Source organism: Bufo gargarizans, chromosome 3 (genome assembly GCF_014858855.1).
Source record: "Bufo gargarizans isolate SCDJY-AF-19 chromosome 3, ASM1485885v1, whole genome shotgun sequence".
Classification (NCBI taxonomy): Eukaryota; Metazoa; Chordata; class Amphibia; order Anura; family Bufonidae; genus Bufo; species Bufo gargarizans.
In genome coordinates this window covers 290436634-290457821 of record NC_058082.1, presented here as the reverse complement: position 1 = coordinate 290457821, position 21188 = coordinate 290436634, and the positions used below count along the sequence as shown (strand labels likewise).

The 21188-nt window shown below is 42.8% G+C and overlaps 1 protein-coding gene across 1 annotated transcript in view; it reads right to left on the bottom strand.

The window, feature by feature from the left end:
- The window catches only part of RNFT1 (ring finger protein, transmembrane 1), a 42997-nt gene that overhangs the window by 3847 nt on the left and 17962 nt on the right, over nucleotides 1-21188 (bottom strand). Inside the window, exons 5-8 of the mRNA XM_044286293.1 lie at nucleotides 20954-21107; nucleotides 19866-20024; nucleotides 14902-14967; nucleotides 2150-2251 (exon numbers count right to left, since the gene is read on the bottom strand). Coding sequence (XP_044142228.1) covers nucleotides 2150-2251; nucleotides 14902-14967; nucleotides 19866-20024; nucleotides 20954-21107 — 481 coding nt within the window. The remainder of the gene's footprint in view (nucleotides 1-2149; nucleotides 2252-14901; nucleotides 14968-19865; nucleotides 20025-20953; nucleotides 21108-21188) is intronic.

The following is a 21188-nucleotide window of genomic DNA, read 5'->3' as shown; positions in this document are numbered from 1 at the left end:
GTGGACAGAAACGTGTCACGTAGGGAGCATTTATTATTATTATTTTTTCAGGGACTACAATAGGGAGTTGCCCATCTATTTGGACAGGGTAGCCCCTTTCAGAGAGGGTGCTCTGTGTTAGATAGGTCGGGCATCATAGGTTTTCCCTTTACCTTAGGGACACTTTATGGATGGATATTTCCTGATCCTACCATGCCATCCACACACTAATGCCTGGACCCGATCGTCCTTTGTTTGGTTCACCCACCATTATCGGTGTCCAGAACCACCTTATCCCCTGCTCATTTCCGGACCCACATTTTTGTTTGCTACAGGATCCAGTAAGACTTTTTGGTTTTATTTCACATGCATAAGATACAAATCCATGTGATACCGTTCAGACAGTTTTGCACTGTGGTGTTTTTGGCATCAATTTTAATATAGTGATCATTAAAAGTAAAGTTTTATTTTTCATCCCACCCAGATTGTTTGGTGGGCATAATTTAGTCTAAGTTGAGCACGACATAGTAGACATTGGTTGCTATGATGCCGTGCGCCGCCCCCTGCATGTAGATCATACGTGTGTATTACTGTACATCAGCGGTGGCACGAAGCGCACGGCGACATAGCAACCAATGACGCCCTTCACTCAGTAGGAATCCAGGCCGGTATCTCACGGTCCGTGTTCCACGGACGTGTGTATGAGGCTTTACAGGTGAAAAATAGATTAAGTGTGAGCTAAAATTAGGCTTTGTTCACATTATTGGTAAGAGCTTTGCATGCAGCACTAAGGCTACTTTCACACTAGCGTTCTGCTGTCCGCTCGTGAGCTCCGTTTGAAGGAGCTCACGAGCGGAGCAGAACGCTTCCGTCCAGCCCTGATGCAGTCTGAATGGATGCGGATCCGCTCAGACTGCATCAGTCTGGCGGCGCTCACCTCCGCACGGCCAGGCGGACAGCTGAACGCTGCTTGCAGCGTTCAGCTGTCCGCCTGGCCGTGCGGATCCGTCCAGACTAAGGCCTCTTTCACACTACAGTATGTTGAATTCAGTGTTTTGCGTTCCGTTTTTCACGGATCCGTTGTTCCGTTTTTTGCTTCCGTTGTGGTTCCGTTTCCGTTCCGTTGTTCCGTATGGCATATACAGTATACAGTAATTACATAGAAAAAATTGGGCTGGGCATAACATTTTCAATAGATGGTTCCGCAAAAAACGAAACGGATACGGAAGACATACGGATGCATTTCCGTATGTGTTCCACTTTTTTTGCGGACCCATTGACTTGAATGGAGCCACGGACCGTGATTTGCGGCCAAATATAGGACATGTTCTATCTTTTCAACGGAACGGAAAAACGGAAATACGGAAACGGAACACATTCCGTTTTTTTGCGGAACCATTGAAATGAATGGTTCCGTATACGGAACGCAAAAAACAGACCGCAAAACGGAAAAAATAAACGGTAGTGTGAAAGAGGCCTTACAATGTAAGTCAATAGGAACGGATCCGCTTGAAGAGGACACCATATGGCTCAATCTTCAAGCGGATCCGTCCCCCATTGACTTTACATTGAAAGTCTGAACGGATCCGCTCAGGCTACTTTCGCACTTAGAAATTTTTCTAAGTTATTAATGCAGACGGATCCGTACTGAACGGAGCCTCCGTCTGCATTAATATGATCGGATCCGTTCAGAACGGATCCGATCAAGCGCAAGTGTGAAAGTAGCCTAATCTTGCCACACGCCATTATAAAGCTATGGATTGGATCTGTTTCATGACGGATTCATCAGTGTCATGGCTTTCATTAATAAATTCTCACTAGTGGCATAGTTTTCAGAGCCCAAGCTGTGCAGGAACTTGCAACTAGCAGCGTAAATGATCTGTATAATGCAGGTGACTCAGGAGTCACAAACCTGAATTTTAATGGGTATAGCATTTGATTATACTAAACCAATGGTAACGACCCACGCTAAAAGTCAATGAGATTAGGACAGTGCTACTCAACTCCAGTCCTTAGGACCCACCAACCAGTCCGGTTTTCAGTATTTCCTTAGTATTGAGGTGTTGATATCATTATTGTCAAAGCATCAGGACTTACCACAGGTATTCATTGTGGTGGAGGAACACTGCATTAGGATGCGTTACAAACGACAGTTTTCAGTTATTCCTACCTGGCATATAAGAGCAATAGGTTTTGTGAATTCAGCTTGACATATTGCACAGATGTCCTCAGCTTCTGAGCACTGTCTTTTGGTTGCAGTCGCACCATAATTCTGTAGGAGAAAGTGAAGTCTAAATCCAATACATTACTACGTTTATGCTGAGTACTCACTATCACAGACTGGGAGACCTGCTGTACATTCATAACCTAACTGAAGGAAAACAATACTGAAGGTCCCAATAGAAAGTCATGACTACTATGCATCACCCTATACGGTAGAGAGTGACAACCCTTATGGGCTGGTTCAAGTGGAACTTCATTTCTAAGGAGATGTTTAGCAGATCAGTGCAGGCTGGACATAGTTCAGATTTGGTACTATAAACCATAGTTGGAAATTGGTACACAATCCAAACCCACTCAAAATTGCATTTTAAGGGGTTCTCCTAGCTTTGGTGAAAATCCTTCTGTGTACTGACTTGTGGAGGTAAGGCTACTTTCACACTAGCGTTCGATCGGATCCGTTCTGAACGGAATCCGATCATAATAATGCAGACGGAGGCTCCGTTCAGAACGGATCCGTCTGCATCATTTTAGCATATAAAAGCTTAAGTGTGAAAATAGCCTCGTACGGATCCGTCCAGACTTTCAATGTAAAGTCAATGGGGGACGGATCCGCCTGAAGATTGAGCCATATTGTGGCATCTTCAAACGGATCCGTCCCCATTGACTTACATTGTAAGTCTGGACGGATCCGCACGCCTCCGCACGGCCAGGCGGACACCCGAACGCTGCAAGCAGCGTTCAGCTGTCCGCCTGTCCGTGCGGAGGCTGAACGCCGCCAGACTGATGCAGTCGGAGCGGATCCGCTCCATTCAGACTGCATCAGGGCTGGACGGCTGCGTTCGGGTCCGCTCGTGAGCCCCTTCAAACGGAGCTCACGAGCGGACCGACGAACGCTAGTGTGAAAGTAGCCTAAGACAGTGTGCTCAGTACTTCAATCTCTGTTGCGCTCTTTGTGGCTGAGGACTCTTGCTCAGGTCCTGACCAGATGTGTTCCCGAATCTTCTTGTTCAGCTACATTTACAGTATGCAGCTGATCAGGTACACATCCAGTCAGGACCTGAGCAGAACAGCCCACATCCAGTCCCTGCAGACACACAAGTGCAATAGACCATCTTCCCTCCACTGGTAAGCACACTGGAGGATTTTCTCATCTATGAACACACAACATTTGAGATGGCCTTTTTATAACATTTTTGATTAAGTAACAGAAGAAAAGGAAGCATTAAAAAACAATGCTATATAATGTGTTATATTGGTCAGAAGGTCACTAGCAATGGAAGTAGCATAAGACATGGACAGCTATACAAAAAAATGCAAATAAGTAAGGTTAGCCATACATGTTAGATTGTGTTTGTTCAAGGAACACCTTCCCCATGTCAAGAACTAAGATCTTCTCAACTTAAAGGGGTTCTTCAGGAATTAAGAAAAATGAAAATACTTAAATATTCCTTCATTATAAATAAATTCCCAAATACCATTCATTAGGTATAATTGTTCATTTTGTCTAGGGAGCAATTAGGATAAATAAAGTGGCCGTAGTCCTATTAGCACAAAACCTGTCCTAATCACACAGCAGGACAAGTTACTCCACAACACTGAGCTAAAGACCTGCCTCATCCTCCTCTCTGTAGGAATAGAGATTATGAGGAGACATGCAGTACAGAGGACGGACAGGACAGACTGTGGTAATGTGGGGCTATGGTAAGGGAGACTGCATACAAGAGCTGCTGCTCATTATCTACACCCCCACTAGCCTTTCTGTACTACATGTCTCCTCATGAACTCCATTCCTACAGAGATTCACCTGAAGATCATATTAAACTGTATTCAGGATCATAATCCCTGACAAGTAAGAGAGGAAGATGGTGCAGCCCTTTAACTTGTCCTTCTGTGTAATTAGGACTGGTTTTGTGTGGACTAGTAGGATGGCGGCCATTTTATTTCTTTTAATGATTGATCCCCAAAACGAGCCATTATAACTAATGAAAAATATATTCCTAAATACCCATCATAAAGTAATATTTAAGTATTTGTTTTCTTAATTCCTGGAGAACCCCTTTAAACCGATGTTTGTTAACCTCCCTATTTTTGCATATATTCAAATGCATATAAAATAGTTAAGTAGTGCTTTTACTCAATGGACTATTCTCCTATTTATCCCCTTTCTTGTACAAATGCTGATTATTCAAAACTAAGTTTAAAGGGGGGCGTGGCCTGGTCGGCAATGTAGAAGGACGCGCACGCGGGAGCTCCTGAGCAGAGGCTACAACCTGCTCAACAGCTGAGCAGCAGGACACCAGTAAGGGCATGGCTCGCACCACAAGGAAGGAGAAAGAGGGGCTGGGAGTAACGCCAGCGAAACATGGCACCGCCACCTCGTTCAAATGCGGAGGTGGCAGCGCACCTGGAACAATTCGTGCGCATTCCACCTGCAGGAGACTGATCCGGAGGAGTAAAGGGTGTGATCGGGGCAAAGGAAGAGCAGTCGATGGAACCTACTGCTGAGGCTGCCCTTCAGGAAGACTGCACACAAGATGGCGACTCCCGCATGAAGGAGACAGGTAAAGGGGGGGGGGGGGTGTCCCTGCTGCACATACAGCACTAGCTGCAACACAAGTGAGCTCCCCTCTATCTGCACGGTTAAATATAGCAGAACCTACTACTAAAGATATACATGGCTGTACAGCAATGCAGTGCAGCATTAATGACCCTGAATACATCCATGGGGTCCCTGCAGGAAAATGTAACTTATTAGACAAGACCTCAGCAAAGTCAACGAAAGAGTGAGCAGGTTTGAGGAGAGAGTGAGCCATATAGAAGACCAGATACCACCTATAAAACATGATCTAGCCAAAGTAATTCACAACGTTACCCTCCTTATAAACAAAACGGTGGATTTAGATAATAGATCGCGCCGCAACAATCTTGGCTTGATGGGGGTCCCTGAAAAAGCGGAAGGGGTTAACGCTCTCCAATTCTTTGAGGACTGGTTCAAGACTAAATTTGGTCGAGACTCCCTCTCCCCCTGTTTGCAATTGAAAGGGCACGCAGGGTGCCATTCCGTCCACCACCACCGGGAGGACCCCCTAGACCAGTGTTGGCGAACCTATGGCACGGGTGCCAGAGGTGGCACTCAGAGCCCTCTCTGTGGGCACCCAAACCCTGGAAAAAGTCTATGGTGTACCAATATGCCTTAGACTTTTCCTGCCATTTATCAGTGCAGGACGGGCTGTGAATGGCACAGGAAGCGCATTGAATGTAGGCAGGGTGTTATAGATAAATGATAAAGTACATGGAAGATATACTATATTGGACTGTTGTATTCAGGGTAAATTGCCGTGTTGGCACTTTACGATAAATAAGTGGACTTTGGGTTACAGTTTGGGCACTCGGTCTCTAAAAGGTTCACCATCACTGCCCTAGACCAGTGATGGCGAACCTGTGGCACGGGTGCCAGAGGCGGCACTCAGAGCCCTCTCTGTGGGCACCCACACCCTGGAAAAAGTCTATGGTGTACCAATATGTCGTAGACTTTTCCTGCCATTCAGCAGCACAGGGCGCACTATGAACAGCACAGGCAGCGCACTGAATGTAGGCAGGCTATTGTAGATAAATGATAAAGTACATGGAAGATATTCTATATTAGACTGTAGTATTCAAGGTAAATTGCTGTGTTGGCACTTTGCGATAAATAAGTGGGTTTATGCTGCAGTTTGGGCACTCGGTCTGTAAAAGGTTCGCCATCAATGCCCTAGAGTCCCAGGCATGTCCAAACTGCGGCCCTCCAGCTGTTGCAAAACTACAACTCCCAGCATGCTCTAATAGCTGTAAGCTATCCAGGCATGCTGGGAGTTGTAGTTTTGGAACAGCTGGAGGGCCGCAGATTGGACATGCCTGCCCTAGACCAAAGCTGATGAAAAGACAGGGACAATATTCTCCGTAAAGAAAGAGATCACCCAGATCTACTTATCGGTGGTCACAAAATTCCCGGATTTCTCAGCAGAAGTGCAGAGGCGTAAAGCAAAATTTCTCCAGGTCAAAAGACGCCTGCGTATGAAGAACGTACAGTACTCAATGCTTTACCCTTCCAGATTGCGAGTGATGGCGGGAGGAACGATCCACATCTTCGACTCGCCGGAAGAGGCCTCCCACTGAGTGGATCTGAATGAAAGAACTGGCTGACTAGAAGAACAGAGGCGCTACAATAGGGACTCCAAAAGGGGACAATTGTGTCTCTCCATGACAAATGGCGATAAGCATCTCCCTCCTCCTCATGGCACCCTGACTAATGACACTTTCTTTTTGTTACCCTTTATAGTATACGATAGGCAGGTGCGGTAAATCCACTGCCCTTAGGCAAGGTATTTATATATGTGAAATAATTAACCAAGATGCCAATTGTTATATGTATACTAGCGCTGCTCAGGGCTCTAACTTCAGGATTGTATTTTTATTTACATACTTAATACTCTTTTATGCCGTCGTTCTTGTTGGCTTCGGGAACTTTTATGTGCCTCATGTTATTAGTTTTTTGGCACTATTTTGGTTGGGAATGTTATGTTAAAAGGTTTACAAGGGAGGGAATTTGGGGGGAGACGACATGCACACCCCCTTTTGGTTTAGGAGACACTGCTCCATCTATATGGGTTCTCCCGTTGCACATCTATGTATCTCTCTGAATGATGGTGGATAGGGTGCAGATTATAGCATGGAATGTCAGAGGCCTGGGGGATGCCACGAAACATCAGGCAGTTTTCATGTCTACACAAAAATTTCAACCAGCCATATTGTGTCTCATGGAGAAGCATCTGTCTAAGCAATCCCAGAGACCATTACACAAACCGTGGATCTCACATGCCTACCATTCCACCTTTTCTACATATGCTAGGGAAGTTAGTATCCTAGTGCATAGGGCTGTCCCCTTTCAATGCCACTCCAGTGACATTGATCCCGAGGGCATATGCGTCTGCCTGCACTGCTCTTTATGTAGGGTGCAATTTTTCCTGATTTTCATATATTTCCCCCCACCTTACTCCTGCGCTGTATTGAAAAAAGTGATGACATTTGTGACTCAGGGACCTCATGTACTTATGCTTGGTGATTTTAATAAATACTTGAATCCCCAGTTAGATACATTTCACCAAGGTCCCATGTTAACAAATGCTACAGAAACTTCATTGGCAAAGCCATTACAAGAATTAGATTTGCATGATTTACCCACAGGTTTATCAATACTCCTGTTTCTCTACTTAACATAATTTCCTGTCCAGAATAGACTTACCAATTGGGTCGCTGGAGGCATCGTACTACATCTCCCTAATAGACTTCTTACCGCGTAGCCTGTCCGACCACACTCCTATTCATATAGGATTACAATTTAACAGGGATGGAGGTCATCCTACATCATCTCTCTGGAGACTTAATCCATTTTGGATACAACTACTGGATGAAGGGGATCCTCTTACACAGCGGATTTTGGAATTCTTTAGCACTAATATAGGTTCAGCAGCCATGGGGATGGTATGGGATACCATGAAAGCATACATAAGGGGTTTGTATATACAGAAAATTAAACGGCGTAAAGGCGAAAACTAGGAAACTCACCAAGGCTATACAACAGGAGGTGAAAGACTGTAAAGCTGCCTATGTAGGGGCACCTTCCCTGCGCACTGACTCCACGTGGAGGGAGGCGCAAGCTAAACTTAATGACCATCTGCTACAAATAGCTGACAAACTTCTTATATCAGAAGTATTTTGAGGCGGGGAAAAGTACGGGAAGTCTATTAGCTAGAGTGATTCGTTCACCAGAGGGTACGGCTAGAATAGCAACCATGAGGACTAGACGAGGGAGGGGGGGGGGGGGGAACACACACACACACACACAACAACCCAAAATCTGCATGGAAACACTACAAAAAAGGCAAGGAGGAAGGTGGCCTCTCCATCCCAAAACCATGGCTGTACTTCATGGCCACACAGCTACAACACTTTAGAGGATGGGGACGACATGTACAGCTGGGCCCCTCTGCCAGAATTGCCTCCGTAGTCATGAAACAGAAAACACCGATCACATTGGCGGAGCTAGTAAGGCTGCAGTCTTACGCTGGGAACTGCCCTACAATCACATTAAAAACAAAAAGGTCTGGTCAAAACCTAAAAAAAAGGTATTAATAGGCCTGGTTGGGTTTAACGACAACATGCAGTTATGGCGTAACCCTCAACTACCGGAACTGTTCAGATTGGAGGGCTTTTCCCCTTGGGAAGACAAAAAGGTATTTTATTTATTTCTTTGTCAAGTTCAATCAGAGGGGGGTGATGAAATCTTTCAAACAGCTGCAGGAGGAGTTTGGGCTACCTAGTACCACTTTTTTTCAATATCTACAATTAAGACATGCTTTCCAGAAGCAATTTAAGAATGGTTTGCAATTGTCCATCTCCCCTCTTCTAGTGAAACAGTTATTAGGTGGTAGTACCGCTAGGGGACTGATATGCTATATAAACACCTATTTCATAAAAGTACTACATCATACCCCCTACCTATTAAGAGAAAGTGGGAGCAAGACATGGGTGAAATTTCCAAGGAGCAGTGGGACGAAGTTCTGGCAATGACCCCTAGTCTCACGCTTAGTGAATCTCAAAGATTATCCCAGCTATATCTGATTCACAGAGTATATAGAACCCACAAATTCCTAAGATAGGTTTGCGATCAGACTCAACCTGCCCCCCATTGTGGAGGGACAGAGGCGTCATTAATACATATGTTCTGGGAATGTTCGAAACTATGGGAGTATTGGGAAGATATAGTAAATATCATAACACAAACAACCCAAATACAGGTACCTAAAGATCCCAAAATCTGTGTACTGGGTATATTAGACTCGTTGGGAATAGACGACAGGAAATCTCTGAGTAACCAAAGAATGCTCTTCCAGGTTAGGGTCTTACTTGCCAAGCACTGGATACAGGACAACCCTCCGACCAGACAGGAGTATATAAATCAACTAAATACTGTTCTACGATTTGAAAGAGGGGTATACATAAAGAGGAAATGCCCAGGTAAATTCATGTCAATATGGCAGGGTTGGTTCGTAGTCCCTGGTATGGCGTCTGTGACTCTAACGAGGGACTGTCTGAGGGGACAATTGGCCTTGACAGGACAGCTGACATAGCGCATTGCGATATCCGCCACAGAAATTCACATGCAGAATAGTCCTTCCGAAACGCGTTCCATAGAATACTGTCTCATGTTCTCCGTAGGGGTGGTGGTGCGGTGGTCTCTCTGTATGGTTATGGCTGGGGAGGTGGGGGGTTATTTGTCTTGAAAAAGGTGTATGTTGTAACTCTGATTTTTCTATTTTTTTATTTACAGCTGTATAATAGCACTTCTATATAGCGTGTTGGATTGATAAAGAAATGCACACACTCTTCAAATGTTGTATTTTAAGAAAAAACTAAATATAAATTATATCTGATAAAAAAAAAAAAAAAAAAAAAGACAAAACCCCTTTAAAAAGGAGTCTCATGAAAAATATTCTACAGTTTTCACACCAGCACTTGGATGCGAATGCAGCATACAGGACACACCCCACTGAGCTGCCAGCTTGAAATAAATCTAACAAATGTAGCAATGATAGGGTGATCTCTGGATCCATGTGAGGTCCAGGGCTGGTTCTAGCTTTGTTAGAAAGAGGCTATGTATGATTTTCATTTACATTATTCAAGGGATAACCCCTTTAATGACAGGCTTTCCTCAGTGGGAATCAATGGAGTGTGACATTACTACTGCATTGGTAAAGAGAAGAAGAAGTTCTGCATCGGCGCAAATCCACCAGTGTGACCAGTCTTAATAGATTATTTTAGTTTTTAATTGGAAACAACGCGTTTCGGGGATGAAACACTCCCCTTCATCAGGTTACATATATACATAGCAAGTATTACATTATTTATAGGTGAATAACTCCAGAAAAACCGCCAAAAACGATGTACCTGGGTGACGCCCCTTGTGGGAGGAGTTATCACCAGGTGTCATCTGCATTTACAATATTTTCGAATACCATAAAATAAGTGTGACTGTGAACAGTTTATATATAAAGATCGCATGGGTTTTATCTAAAAGTTCTTTGTAGATCATATTTTCTTTCTGCAAGTCAAACACATTTAGTATCGCTTCCGGTCATGTGATCACTGGTATTAGTGTCACATGACTCGGGAGTCCGGAAGTCTATGCTGGCATGGTGCCGCTGCTAGCATAGGGCGGAAGTGGAGAGGCCCCGGTCGCCTCAGACTGCGCATGTCTGCGCTGGCCGGCGGCTTGGATCTCTCACAGGATGGTGGCCGCACTATGCTTGCTCAAGCTGCGCATGCCCGTCCTGGCCTGCAGCTAGGATGTCACATGATCGTATCTTTGCGATCATGTGACCTACCCCACTTGTCGTTCTGGTCCAGGGGATACTGTGGATCGGTTTATAGAGCTAGATCGAGCTCATTTAGAAAAGTGTATGAGACACATAAATAGGTCAAATGAAAATGTTTAAATAACCATTAGGGGTAGTGATAAGAAAGAAATGGTAGATTTCTGTATGTCTCCAGTAAAGGGAATTGTATACAGCAGATATATCAGTATAAGTAAGAATGCATCTATAAAAATATATATATATTATGATAATAAAAATAGATCTTTATATATATTTAATAAATAAAGCATGAATTAAATATGTATATAAAAATGTATAAAAAATTCTTATCAAATATGAAATTCCATAAAAAATTCCATAAAAAAATGTGAAACCACATAAAAGACTATAAAATATATAATTATATATATATATATATATATATATATATATATATATATATATATATATATATAAAAAATATATATAATTAAAAAAAAACACACACATATATATATTATATATATATATATATATATATATATATATATATATATATATATAAAATAAAAATTATTAAAATTTTATAAAAAAAAAAAAAAAAGTGTATATATGTATATAAAGGTAGGTAGATAAATCAATAAATAAATATCCCCATTATAAATTAATTTCAAACGCCTCATTCAGACCATACGGGTTCAAACTATTGATTTTAAAAATCTAATACATCTCTCGACGTCTGATGTACTGGGTGTCTGTTTGGAGATGTAATGGAATATGTTCAATAGGTGTTATAGTGAACCCCGCTGGGTTCCCTTCATGGTGTTCTGCTGCATGTCTGGACACACTGTGTTTCATATACTTTTTTCGGATTTTTGAACGGTGTGTGTTGAAACGTTTGCGTAGAGTTTGTATTGTACGGCCCACATATTGTAGGTGGCAGGGGCACTCCAATAGATAAATAACATGATTCGAGTTGCAGGTCAAGTGGGATTGAATTTCGAATGATTCCCCAGTGCTCTTGCTATTAAAAGATGAACGTTGATAGATATTGGTGCAACAGAGACATCTCGAATGGCCACATTTAAAACTCCCTTTTGGAGCATCACTCTTTTTCATCGTTGGGGTAATGTATTGTAGATCTCATTTTGCTGGGGGCCAGTATATTTTTAAGGGTTTTGGCTCTTCTGTACGTAAATTTCGGATTTTCCAGAATGATTTGGCTCAGTATTGGATCTCTTTTGAGGATATGCCATTACTACTGCATTAGCCTCCATGCAAACGAACGTGGTTTGGTTCCGCATCCGAGCCGCATTTTTTTTTTGCGGCCCGGGTGCGGACCCATTCACTTCAAAAAATAAATAAAAATGGAACATGTCCTATTCTTGTCCTTTTTGCTGACATGTATAGGCATTTTTACAACGAATCCGCAAAAATGCTCTTGGTAACAGTTATGTGCTCATGTCTTTAAATATATGATATGGGACAGTCTATCACCACGCTAGGAAGCTTCATGCAAGGAGTTAAAAGGTGTCAAACCCAATTAGTGCCTGATGTTTTTTTTTCAAGCCTGCAAATGGGAATTCTGCCACGATTTAGTCTGCAAACACACACTTCAGCCTGAAATTTGCATATGTATAGCAGGAATGGTAGCGAGCCCACTGGATTAAATAACTGCTTGCATTGCACTAATGGCGCCAAACAATAAAGATATAGTTTCCACATGGCTGAACACCAGTCTTTCCTTTTGTAGAAAGCGTAAATGGCAAGACTGGTCTAAAAAAATAAAAAATAAAAATTCACACAAGCTTTACGATAAATATCTGATGGCTCTAAATTAAAATTACACTATTAAACATGTATGCTGAAGACTGTCTTGTCTTCAATGATGGAGAATTTATGGTGGAAGATACAATAACCTTTGATAAGAAAGACAACGTCCTAAGGACAGTTATAAAAAAAAAAAGATAAAAAACAGAGGGAAATTATGGGACAGATTAATATGAATAAACTGTAGGGGTGCACCGAAATGAAAATTCTGGTCCGAAACCGAAACCGAAAATTCAGGATACCCCTTGACCGAAACCGAAACCGAAAATGGCTTTTTGCCCAAATACTTTTAAAAGACCCCCCAGCCCATAACAGTGCCATCCACAGACCCCCCCACCTCATAACAGTGCCATCCACAGACCCCCACCCACCCCATAACAGTGCCATCCACAGACCCCCCCACCTCATAACAGTGCCATCCACAGACCCCCCCCACCTCATAACAGTGCCATCCACAGACCCCCACCCACCCCATAACAGTGCCATCCACAGACCCCCACCCCATAACAGTGCCATCCACAGCCCCCATTGTACAATTAATAGATTAATAGAAAATATTTCAAAATAGCGGGGAGGGACTGGGAGGAGGAGCTGGGGGCCGGTGCGTTCACTGTGCTCCGGCCCCCAGCTCCAGTAGTTATAAAATGTTGTACAATGAATAAGCATTCTATTCATGAGGCCCCCTCTGCAGTATTACATTCAATACAGCCACATCATACTCACAGGGCTGTCATCTTAATGCTGGCCGGCCGGGCAGAGGAGCTGCAGCGTCACAACTGACGTCATGTGCCCGGCCTACTTTCTGAATGAAGGAGGCGGCGCAGGCATGTGACGTCAGTCGTGACGCTTCCGCTCGTCTGCCCGGCCGGCCAGCACAGCCCTGTGAGTAGGATGTGGCTGTATTGAATGTAATACTGCAGAGGGGGGCCAAATGAATAGAATGCTTATTAATTGTACAACATTTTATAACTACTGGAGCTGGGGGCCGGAGCACAGTGAACGCACCGGCCCCCAGCTCCTCCTCCCAGTCCCTCCCCGCTATTTCCGGCCGATATGTAAAAATATCGGCAGAAACAGATTAGGTGCATTCTCGGCCGATATTTTCGGCCGCCGAAATTTCGGTGCACCCCTAGAATAAAGCCAAGGCTACAACAACAGAAAGAAAATGACAGAAGAGAGATCTCAAAATGGGCATCCCCATCATCTATTATAGCATATGGGATCAGGGCCGGGCTGACACAGAGGCTGGGGAAGCTCCAGCCTCAGGCCGCAGGCCAGCTCCCCAGCCTCTGGGCAGCAGGCAGGCCACTGACCACGTCGCTGCTGCTGCTGCCGCGCCTGCCGGCCACGCAGGAGGATGGAGGGAGTAGTGAGGGTAAATGGGTAAAATTACAAGGAACCCCCCGGGGGAGAGGGGGGGGGGGGCTGGAGTTGTTGGGTGGGTTGGGGTGGATGATGATTAATAACAAACATACATATCTAAATGGTAGGGGGGGGGGGGCCTTGACTTGAGTCATCTACTGATCAGTGATCAGAGCATTAGAGCTGCAGGAATAAATGACATCTAAATGTCTGGTGGGGTAGACGGGGGGGGGGGCGCACTTGGGCAGCTCAGCCTCTGTTGGTGGTGGACCTTGTCCCAGCCCTATATTGGATATGCCGTTCATATGATCAGCAGAGAACAAAGGGACCCAAGTCCTACAGCTTTTCAGCTCCCTGTCAATTCCATAGGATGTACAGCAGCAACTTAATTCCAGTTAAAGGGAATATACTGCCTAATACAAAGATTGGATAAAAAGCCATATGTCACTCTCTGGCTTTCATTTTCAGACTGTATATTTTTTTTTTTTATAGTATTTGCTGTACATGATTATAGGGGCAGCCAACTTGCCTGAACTGCTGCTAACGGCATTTACAGATCTGCTTGACAGCAGCAACATGGACCATAGATACACTACACTGGAGACGTTAATAGAATTCTATAACAGTTTTTCAGATATGCTTTGTGAATGTGGAAGAAGTCCCTGTGCAGGGAGGGAGAGTAGATAAGTTGTGACTATTTCCTATTGTGAACGACGCTTCCTATGTTATCTATACAGGGGTTTAATGTTACTATCACAAACATTTCTCTAGTCAAGTAGAGAATTTGAATAATTTAAAGGACCAGTGCTTATATGCCTACAATCCAAGACTGCATTTATTGAATTATAGACTATACATTACCTTCTAAAACACTGTATGTTTCAGGTAGTTTTCAGAGTTCTTATGATTTGAATTCCCAACTGATTCACTTTAATTAGGCAGCATAAGCGCCAAAAACGTAGATAACAATCCTGGACTGAAAGCCATAACGGGTTTTCCCATATGTAGTGTGGTGGGGTCACAAATAATTTTTATATTGAGGGGATCACACATTTACAATCAGGCCCATGGTTAGATTACTGTATTAATAGAATTATACTTTTAGATTACTTACAGGCTGAGTAAAGAACAGTCGTAATACATCAGCAGATGTTTTCCATTGTCCAAAAACGACAAAAAGCTGAAAAGAAACAATACATGCCATAATCATGTGGGCTTTAATATAAACAAACATTTTTTTTTTTTTTTAGTGCCTTAATGATATATTTTTTATATTGAAACTATATTGTTATATATAAACAAAAATCTAAATACAGTATAAAGCTGCAATGAATAATAGGAATTAGACTTACCGGTAATCCTGTTTGCAGAGATTCCCTCATGACAGCACAACAGGAGGTTGTTCCCCTCTAACCTTCGAGGTTAAAATGTCCCTCCCCTACGTCCGTAACGACCTGCTCTATAAAAATACCACATGACCTAACCCCTCAGGTGGACACAGTTTAAAAAAAAAAAAAAAAAAGGCACCTGTCACCTTACATCACAAAAAGTGTAATACCAAGCGACCAAAAGTCATACGCACCCCAAAATCGTACTAAATAGTCATCTCATCCCTCAAAAAATGACAAAAATGAAAAAACAAAACAAAAAAAAACACTGACTTTCAGAGACACAATTAATGCTTTATTATGTAAAACTGAAACAAAACAAAAAAAGTTGTCATATTTGGTATTGTTGTGTCCGTAACAAACTGCTATATAAAAATACCACATGATCTAACCTGTCAGATGAACATTTTAAATCACAAAAAATAAAAACGGTGCCAAAACAGCTATTTTTTGTTACCTTGCCTCAAAATAAGTGTAATATGGAGCAACCAAAAATCATATGTACCCTAAAATAGTACCAACAAAAATCCCACCTTATCCCGTAGTTTCCAAAATGGGGTAATTTTTGGGGGAGTTTCTACTCTAGGAGTGCATCAGGGGGTCTTTGAATGTGACATGGCAACTTAATATTATCCCAGTGAGATCTGCCCTCCAAAAACCATATGGCGTTCCTCTACTTCTGCGCCCTGCCGTGTGCCGTACAGCAGTTTACGACCACATATGGGGTGTTTCTGTAAACTACAGAATCAGGGCAATAAATATTGAGTTTTGTTTCACTGGTAACCCTTGCTTTGTTAGTGAAACAAAAAAAATTGATTAAAATGGTAAATCTGCCAAAAAAGTGAAATTCTGAAATTTCATCTACCTTTTCCCTTCATTCTTGTGGAACACTTAAAGGGTTAAACAAAGTTTGTAAAATCAGTTTTGAATACCTTGAGAGGTGTAGTTTCTAAAATGGGGCCATTTATTGGTGGTTTCTAATATGTAAGCCTCACAAAGTGACTTCAGACCTGAACTGGTCCTTAAAAAAGTGGGTTTTGGAAATTTTCTGAAATATTTCAAGATTTGCTTCTAAACTTCAAAGCCTTCTAACGTCCCAAAAAAAGAAAATGTAATTTACAAAATAATCCAAACATGAAGTAGACATATGGGAAATGTAAAGTAAAAACTATTTTAGGAGGTATCACCATCACTGGTTTTAAAAGCAGAGAAATCGAAATTTTGAAAATTGCTAATTTTTCAAAATTTTGGGTAAATTTGGTATTTTTTTTCTAAATAAAAATGAAATATTTTGACTCAAATTTACCACTGTCGTGAAGTACAATATGTGATGAGAAAACAATCCAAGAATGGCCTGGATAAGTAAAAGCATTTTAAAGTTATCACCACATAGTGACATCTCAGATTTGCAAAAAATGGCCTGGTCCTTAAGGTGAAAAATGGCAGGGTCCTTAAGGGGTTACTTAGAGGAAAAATAAATTATCGGCCATAAAAAGGATGCCCTTTACCTCTAAGCATAGTACATATGGAAGTACCATTCGTAAAAGTGACTCACTCTAAAACCAGATAAAATATTGTAACATCATATATTACCACTATACAGAGGAAATATTTACTGGAGACCCCCATTACAGTTTATTTACAAGAGCTTAATTGTTATAATATGATAAAACAACCAACTCCGGATGTCTACAAGGTATATGTAAGAAACCGAGCCAAGCTGAAAGCACTGGCACACAGCAGGCATGGACATCAACGATGAGTTAACCAAACTGTACCATTAACTTCATACCGATGCAGGACAAGCTTGGGATCCCGTACCAGGAGGTGTTGGTATGAACTCAAGAGAGAAGATCTTTACATGGCACTAGCCAGGAGACACAGGGACTGAGGAGTGACAAAAGGTTACAGGACCTGTGCAGCAAACATAGCCACAGCTTCTATGTGTGAGCATGGCTGGAAGTGTGAATGTGGACAGAGGAATGCACAGTCTCTATTGCCATTTTGTAGCTCCCTGGGTTGGCGTGCAGTGAGCGGAGTCTCTTCCCGGAGGCGACAGAGGTGCCCTTGAGGGTATGGGTTTTAGGTACAATGAAGGCAGGGTCCCTAATGTTTGTGACATCAGCACCCTTAGGTGCAAATAGAATAACAGAAGAGTTTAGTTGGGCAAAAATTGACCTTTACTGAAAATCACTTGTCTTGAGGTAGATATACCAATTTATTGCCATAGAAGGGATAGCTATAATCCATACAAGACAAATTGCCAGCCAGGATGGTGCTGCCTCCCATTATAACAGGTCTGGGTAGGATCTTTACTAAATTTCAATGCTCTGGTCACACTAAAGTTCCTTTAATGTCAGGCTGACCCATACTATCTCCAGGTGTAGAGTATACTATACCCTATAAAATCACATGGCCGGTACAGATATGTCTTGCACTCCTTGAATCACATACAATTTCCATTAATATTGTCCACATTGTCAATGGAGGAATGTGGCTCCAAATACAGCTTTGTGCTAAACTGTAGATCATGAATAGGCACTGTAGGCTACTCCCCAAATGATAGTAGAGTGCATAGATTGAACCACCACTCACCTCTTCTAGGCTTTCCCTAATCTTTGTCACACTGGGGCCTTACCTGAGGTCTTCATCTTAGGACCCCTTTAGCTTTAACTTAACTTCCTGCCTCCTACCTTGTTACTTTTATGTGTCACGCTAGGCACCAGGAGGCGGCACGCCAGGCACAGTATAAATTTTTCCTAGATAAAGGAATTAAGTCAGACATAACTAAGCCAGGTTGCTAGACCTGAAAGATTTAAGTCTGTGACCTTGTCAATTGAATTAGAACCGTTGAGACAATTCAGCTGGTTAAACACATGCATGGTTTACTTACCAATCTTGGAGTATGTGCTGCCAAAGCAAGCACCAATAATGTCATGCAGCTTCTGCCAACACTTGTATACGGAGCGTTGGTAAGGAGAAAAGAAAAGTCCCCATTCCAGCTGCTGACTGTTTCAGGCATTCTTATGCGCAATCCCGTAAAACACGCGTATTTGTCACGCGTTTTTATGCGCGTTTTTTGCAATAGTAAACGCGCGTTTGTGTGATTGACTGCAGTGTTGTCCAATGAGTCTATGGCCAAAACGCGCGACAAACGCCCCCAAAAAAGCTCAAGAACTTGTTTATGCGTCAGGCGTTTTACAGCGCGTTCAAACGCGCTGTAAAACGCTCAAGTGTGAACCAGGGCCATAGGGAAGCATTGGTTTTCACGTGTTGAGCGTTTTACAGCGCATTTGAACGCGCTGTAAAACGCTCAGGTGTGAACTTAGGGTTAAGGAACAGCGGATCTAAGCTCCATGAACCCATAGCTGTCCATAGTGAGGTAACCACCAGCTGCATTACCCACTTCATCAGGCTTAGAAGCAAGCCAGGGGACTTCCACATAAGAGGTATTGGCACAGCCACTTATAGGGTAGGAAGGATGAGGATGAACCCAACGATCGAACCCAGGCCATCAGAGAACCCACCTATAGGCTCAGACTCCACCAAGTGGGTTCCGGGCTACTAAGGGACCTCTACCCCAAGAGGTGTTAGCAAGGCTATTCGAGACCTGGAAGGAGAGGCCGGACACCCCCCGATCCTAGTCCCAGCCATAGGCCCTAAAAGTTCTTGTAGAATCTCTTCAACCCTAGAGCAGGGATCTCTCTGCATCTATCCCCTGTAGGGACAGGAAAAACACTGGTGGGTGGAGGTGGGAGGGAATTTTTAACCTGTTTCCTTTCCCAAGAAGGTCAAAGGGGAACAACCTCCTGTTGTGCTGTCATGAGGGATGAGCTGAAAAAACTGTTGTCCATATTACTTATCTTACTGCAGTCTAGAGTGAAGTCACAATTCAGATTGTTGTTGGAAACAGTCAACAAGCTTGTCAAGTTACCCAGTATCAAACAACTTAGCTTAGGGTAGGTTCACATATACGGCAACCAAACCTAGTCTAAACCGGAGTTTAGTTTATGCGGCATAGCTAGACACTGCCACACACCACCAGATCTCTATTGAGTATAGTGGGACCTGACTACTTTCTGGCATAAATGCCTGCTGTTGGATGGACAAATACTGTAGGCAGCAGTATCTGTCTAGCCGAAAGCCGGCATTTATGACGGAAAGCAGACTGATCCCATTGTAGTCAATGAGGAACTGGCGGTGTGTGGCAGTATCTAGCCAAGCCAGATACAGTAAACTCCGGTAAGTCTGTTCCTCTCGCAGAAAAGACTACTGGAGTTGGCTTCTGCATAAGTGAACCTACCCTTAGGACTTATTTGCACATGCGTCAGAGGCTTTGTTCTGGGCTTATATCAAACAGGGGAGAAAGAAAAAGAAAAATCCTGCAGGCAAGACCATCTCTGCTAAAAAGTGGAATATGAACAGACCCATTATAGTCAAAGGCATCTGTTGGGGGTCCGTTTCTGGCACTTCCTTTATTTCCATTGTTTTGCTCCTATAAAGAAAGTCAATAACACAAGTGCAAAAGAGGCCTAAGCTATAAGGCGGCATTGAGGACTCTTCATTTTACACAGCTCACTACTCAAAATTAGTCAGCATTGGAGAACACGGAGCACCTTGTGGCCATAATAAAATATAGGAAATACATGTCTGAGAAAATATAAAATGTAGCAGGCATACTTTCACTTACTTTTATGATGAGGTAGAGCAAAGCCAACAGAATACCAAAATGCCATTCAGCTCCACTGGTTTGAGCCCCATAATCGATCAGATAACGGAACCAGACTGGTGTAGAGACGAGCGTACAATAATACTGTGACATTTCTTCCAGACACATGTACCAGAAGCCCTAAAACAGAAAGGTGCAGTTATCCATCCAAGTGAGGCAGTATCTACCAGGTGCAGTGAGAAAGCTCTCCCGCTCTCCAGGAACTTGATTCAATAGGGACCCATGCCCGGCATACCAAGGAAGTAATAGAGGGCAGCGAGGCTTCCAAAAAGTCTTCTTTACAATTTATAAACATATTGCAAAAGATATGTTTACATTTTTTTTTACCTGCAGCAAAAAACTCCACTGATCCATCTGACTTTCACTATATACTAAAGAATGATGCTGAATAATACACGTTCCTGCACAGTAATACAAGTACATAATAAGTAGCTGAATGCCAAGCAAAGTGAGGTATTCAGATAATATGCCAATCATGTTAGGTGGTGTTCTAAGGAGCTGTGAAACCTTTAGGAAAAAAAAATGACCAGATCTCATAGGAACTTATTATGACTTTGCTGATGTAAGCAGTGATGTCACAATGTGTTGGAAAGTATTTAGAGCAGGGAGCAGCAACCTTCGGCACTTCAGCTGCTATGAAAATACAACTCCAAGCAGGCAAACATACTTGGCAGTTCTTCTAAGTCCCATAGAAGTCAACGGAGCATTCAGAGAGTTGTAGTTTGAGTGCCAGAGGTTGCCGACCCCGATTTAGAGAGAAGGTTTTCTTGCCATAGACACTGACTCTGTGCCTGTCCAGTGGGGGTCCAGCCACTAGGACCTTCATTGAAAGTATTCTCTGACACTGCAGCTGATTGGGGACGACTAGCCTAAAGGAACTCTACACCTAGCATTGCAGCAAATCTTATTCGGCATCTGTGGGGGGGGTCACAGAGGTTTGGAACTGGTAAAAAAAAAAAAAAAAAAAAAAAAAGGGTTCCAAGCCTTTTAGGTAGCAATGGATATACTGTAACTATGATGAAGGCATATCCAACATTGTAGTCGTTTACCTTGCATTTATGGGACATCATAACAGAAGGCACCAGGAGAATCAAGCACTTCAGGCCCATGAAGAAAAACTTCACCACAAAGTCTGTTATACCCACAACCCACAAAGCATCCCAGAACTGCAAAGGTCCCAGAGTCGGAGTCATAAAAATCAAACTATAATAAAATAAAACAGGAGAAAGAAATCATAAGTAGCCTGAAAATAGAAAATACTTCCTAAAACATATTCTGGGCAAT